Genomic DNA, 5,281 nt, shown 5'->3' with positions numbered 1-5,281 from the left:
ATGTAGCCACCCTTTGCCTTGATGACAGCGTTGCACACTCTTGACATTCTCTCAACCAGCTTCTTGAGGTAGTCACCTGGAATGCATTTCAATGAACAGGTGTGCCTTAAAACAATGTGGAATTTATTTCCATCTTAATGCGTTTGAGCCAATCAGGTGTGTTGTGAGAAGGTAGGGGTGGTATACAGAAGACAGCTCTATTTGGTAAAAGACCAAGTCCATATTATGGCAAGAACAGCTCAAATAAGAGAAATGATAGTCCATCATTACTTTTAGACAACGTAAGTCAATCCAGAACAGTATTTTTAATTCACCAATTGTCTAAACCAGTTTACTATTAAATACTTTATCAAACCTTAAATATACAATTGAGTATTTGCATATTACCAACTGGTGCTGAAAAGGAGACAAATATGCATGTATTAGGGCTCCCGAGTGGCGCAGCGGTCTAAAAGCACTGCATATGTTCTAAAGGCGTCACTACAGACCATGGTTTGATTCCAGGCTGAATCACAACCGGCCGTGATTGGGTGGCGCACAATTGTCCCAGCATTGTAATTAAGAATTTGTTCTTAACTTGCTCACCTAGTTAAATACGTTACATAGCTTTCCAAAATATTCTGAACGGTTCTCCATATAGTCCACTCACTCAGCACAGATGTCAGTTCAACGTTTAGATTTCATTGACATTTGGTTGAGTTGTCAAATAATGTCAATGGATTCAGGTAAAAGATTTGACTTCTCAAATCCAAAATAAGTTTCACTTTGATGCAACAGTGTTAAATTACATGGAAAACATTGCCCAGTGGGTAGTGAGTGAGAAAAAAAAAAAGTACAAATTTATTGACTTAAGATAAATGTTCTGAAAACTCCGACAATCTTTTGGTCAGCAAGCGTGAGGGTTCTCAGCAATTTAATTTAAATTCATTCAATGTGCAGAAGGGAACCACACCTGCATTTGTCAATGCCTTCATGTATATAACATTCATTCTAATATATTGTGCCCAGCTGAACATGCCCCAGGATTTAGGATGGTATTTCAGGAATAATGGTCTAGTTAGAAACACAACCGTGTCAGCCAACACTGAGATCACCCTTTTGGGTTTCAATAACACCTTTGGTTCCAGTTTAAAAACAGACAAGCACAAGAAATGAATACTTGGAGCACTATATTTGAGGAGTAGTACATTTTTATTGCACAAGAAGTGACCAGCTTTTAAATTGCAGACATCTTTAGTCAGGGAGCAGTGAGCGGAAGGCCTATAGAGTTTAGAAGTCTTCAATATCCAGGAACTACTTCTTGGATGGAGCCATCCCCCTGTACCAGGCACAGGACCCATCACTCCTCTTGAGACAGGCAGAGTACTTGGCCTGGGGTCCGCTTTGGCCATCAGCCAACAACCAGTCCGTCCAAAGACACTCATCTGGGGCGCTGACGGGACACGGGAGGGAAGAGCAGCGGATGATCTGTAGATCAGAGCAGGGAGAGAGAAAGATCCAGATCACTGACTGATCATTACCCCAATACCCCAGCTCATGTGTTTAGCCAATGTGACAAAGTGAACAAAAGTGGTGTGATGTAATTTTACTATAATTCCTGTCACACACCGTGCAATCGCAGCCGCTTTGGTAGCGTTGAGTCAAGCTCTTCCTTTGTGTGCCATTCAAGTCCTCCCAGTACTGAATAAAGTCACACATGCCTATGAGCATCTTGCCATCAGTATTCAGCCTGCCTGAAGACAGAGAGAAGACAGTGAGTCAACAACCTGTGTGGTAAAAGTCAACCCCAGATGCTGATCTTAGAACCATTTCCCCTTTTTCCCCCACAAATGGTTAAGATTAGAATTGGGGAGGGGGAAACAGATCCTAAATCTGTCCCTTAGGGAAACTTTACCCTGGAGCAGAAGACATACCGATGCAGCCTGGAACACTAGAATTTATCGTAATAAATAAGTGATGCATTAGTTGTAAACATTTAAATTCATAACATTTGGTATTGTAAAGCGTAACTTGAAGATCCAGGCTGTATCACAGCCGGCTGTGGTTGGGAGTCCCATAGGGCGGCGCATAATTGGCACAGCTTCGTCAGCATTTGGCCGTCAATGCAAACAAGAATGTTTAACTGACTTGCCTTGTTAAATAAAGATTCAATTAAAATGGTTAAAGATGAAGTATTTTCTCTAAAGCAATTGATTTCTTGTACAAGATGAAGTCAATAGTTTAGAATAGGCCATGATGCTACAAGCATAGGTTGAGCAGTTTAACCAGTGATAGCAATGAACTTGGGTAATGTAGTGAGATCCACACCTGTGAAGAGATACTCCTTGGTGAGTTCCAGAGTCACGCCGCACGAGGCTGAAGAGGATGAAGTGAAGATGGTGTGGATAACCCGGTCAGGACCTTTGAACATCTAGCCAATCACAAGGAGAGAAAGGAAGATCTGTCAAACATCTACAATTTGGAACCTAACAGACAGCAGCTCTCAGGCACTGTCAGTCTTTCCTAATTCCCTCCCTATACCCCATCCCCTCAGCTTTTGATGTTTGCAGAGCAACAAATATTTATTAATCTAACCTTTATTTTATCAGGGTGTCATACAGAGACCAAGGTATTATTAACAGATCGCCGAATTACAAACATCAAGTTACAAAATGTAAGCAGAACAGTCAAACAATTCTGACTCAACATCACATTTACAACATTTTGAAGATCGTTCCACAAATAATGCTAAAATATTTCAGGCAGATTCATCCAACTCAGTTGAGACCAATGGAATATCCAGAGTCAACCATCCTTATCTGAGACCGACTAACTAAAATGTCTAAAGGTCAGTAGTAATTTTAGGCACAGTGAGAGTTTTAGTAAAATGGCTTTATAAATGAAAATCTGGCAATTTATCAACCAACGTGACAGAGCCAGCCAACTTCCTGGTAGGGAATGCAGTGATGATTACCAAACCCCCATCACCAGTAATAAAGTGCAGTGCATTATGATAAACTGCATTTAAAAGCTTTAATGAAATGGCAGCTGCATTCATATAGATGTCACCATAGTCTAGGACTGGTAGGAACGTTGACTGAATAATGTGCTTTCCAGCAAGAGGCATGAGCCATTACTACAGAAGCTCCTATTCATACGATGGAAGCTCCACAACTACACTGCTTATGCCAGCCCAGATCGGCAAACATTGAAGGGTTGGAGCCCAGGGGAAAGGAGTGAAGCTGTCAGACTGGGGTTCAGTGGGCTTCAATGTAGTCAGGAACAACACCTTAATAAAAAGGCTGATCATACCTTGATCTGTTGGACATAATAGTTGGTGTTACCAGACACAGCTTTCACTCCAACCACCTTTGCCCTGATCACTGGAAGAGAGAAACTTGGTTTAACTACTAACATCACCCATTTTCCTTTAAATGGTCAGTCAGACACTGATTGTTTAAGGGTGTAATGAGATCAAATAAAACAGTAGAATCCTTCAGACAAGATTTTACAGTCATAAAAATGTTTGTGGATAAGTTCACACTGTTTGGGCGAATCAGACGAGTAATTTTCCCTCCAGGTCCTAGATTCCCAACTCTGGTCATCTGCCATTAATTCAACACCTTGTTTAACTATGCTGCCCTGCCTGGTCTGCAGATGTTCAGGCGCCAACCAGGGGCTGGTAGGAAGACTGAGGCACATGAGCCTTCCATCAGCTGTAGTCAGAGAGGAATATGCCTGGCCTGCTGAGGCACCTTCACAGGCACACGTACCTTATGACACATGCTCCTCCTCCGCCCACCTGTCTGGGTAGAAGGTGCTGACAGCAACAACCTCTTCACTTCAGTCCGATTCAGAAGATATTCAAACGATATAATCCGCATAACAATTCATGTTGCTGCAGGATTATGTTCCTGATGCGTGAAACTGGCTCAAATTAAGATACGGGATCTGTAGCCTACCACTATTTGATTTAAATAAGTCTACACTACAACTGAATGCCTTGGGTTAAATGTAGAAAGATAATGTATTTACTTAATTGTAGTATATAAAATGTAGCAATTCAACTGTAGGCATAATGTGTAGGCCTAGAAGAAGATATAACACTTGGTGTAGCAGGGTCTCATCCAGGGCTACAGCCAGGGCTCTCAAACCCTGTTCCTGGAGAGGTACCCTCCTGCAGGTTATCAATCCAAACCCAGTTGTAACAGACCTGATTCAGTTTATCAACCAGCTAATTATTAGAATCAGGTGCGCACATTAGGGTTGGATCAAAAACCTACAGGATGGAAGCTCTCCAGGAACAGGGATGGAGAGCCCTGGTTGTAGCCCATCTTACTGTTGCCTACTTAATTATGTAAATACATTGATCATGTCATGGTTATTATTATAACAAATATTAAGAATTCTGTGGTCATGTTGCGCATTGATACAGTGTAGTAGCCCAGTGGTTGCCAACTCCAGCCTTCGAGTACACCCAACAGCACACTTTTTGTTGTATCCCCGGACAAAAATACCTGATTCAACTCATTGAGGGATGATTAGTTGAATCAGGTGTTCTTGTCCAGGGATACAACAAAAATGTGTACCGTTGGAGTAACTCGAGGACCGGAGTTGAGAACCTGAGAAGTCAGAAATATTGGCAGTTTCCTTACCGACGTCTGCGCTGCAAAAAGCCTGTTGAAGATGGACAGGAGCGCATCTGCAAGCTTCTGCAACGTCTTCGATCCGCCAAAGGAACAAAACGACCAGAGTGATGAAACAACTGCTTATAGACCAAGTCATTATGGAAAATATCTATGAACAATCTATAGCGTAAGATAAAATGTTTACTCCAGGAGCTAAAGAACAGTTGTATTGTAAACTACACTAGAACATTCAAAGATGTTCCCAGACAGACTAACACCTTGAAATCTGTTTTCCCTTCGATGTAATCAGCCCGTTTTATTGCAGGCTGTGAGCTCCTCCCCAGTCAGAACCAAGCCAGTGGTAGGCTGAGCGTTCTATTAATCCAGAACCATAGCAACTCCATTGGGAAAAATACCCTGCTTAAAGGGACAACCACAGAACAGTCTCAACTTGCCCGGTTGACATAAATTCCATAAATTGTTTGTCTTTCGCCTAAACAATGGCGATGAAACAGAAATATCCGTTTTAGGATATGCCTATTTGAAATAGTTTTTTTAAACACCTGGGGCAACTTTAAAGCAGGCTCAACTTGCTCAACTTGCCCAACTTCTCAGTTCAGTTCACTTGCCCTAGGCCCCTCAAACTCAACTCTGGACCTCGACGTGAAGCCAGT

The 5,281-nt window shown here is 42.0% G+C and overlaps 1 protein-coding gene across 1 annotated transcript; it reads right to left on the bottom strand.

Annotated features, from left to right (window-relative positions):
- Window positions 1-1,172: 1,172 nt before the first annotated feature.
- LOC145879801 (metalloproteinase inhibitor 2-like) lies at window positions 1,173-4,894 on the bottom strand. The gene is made up of 5 exons (XM_082976336.1): window positions 4,635-4,894; window positions 3,292-3,362; window positions 2,308-2,410; window positions 1,609-1,733; window positions 1,173-1,467 (listed from the first exon to the last, which is right to left on the bottom strand). The coding sequence occupies exons 1-5, from the start codon at window positions 4,762-4,764 to the stop codon at window positions 1,294-1,296; spliced, it is 603 nt and encodes a 200-aa protein (XP_082832462.1). The 5' UTR covers window positions 4,765-4,894; the 3' UTR covers window positions 1,173-1,293.
- Between the last annotated feature and the right edge of the window lie 387 nt (window positions 4,895-5,281).

Source organism: Salmo salar, chromosome 06 (genome assembly GCF_965601325.2).
Source record: "Salmo salar chromosome 06, fSalSal1, whole genome shotgun sequence".
In the NCBI taxonomy this organism is placed as follows: Eukaryota; Metazoa; Chordata; class Actinopteri; order Salmoniformes; family Salmonidae; genus Salmo; species Salmo salar.
The sequence above is the reverse complement of the archived record's forward strand: the minus strand, read 5'-3'. Positions and strand labels throughout refer to the sequence as shown.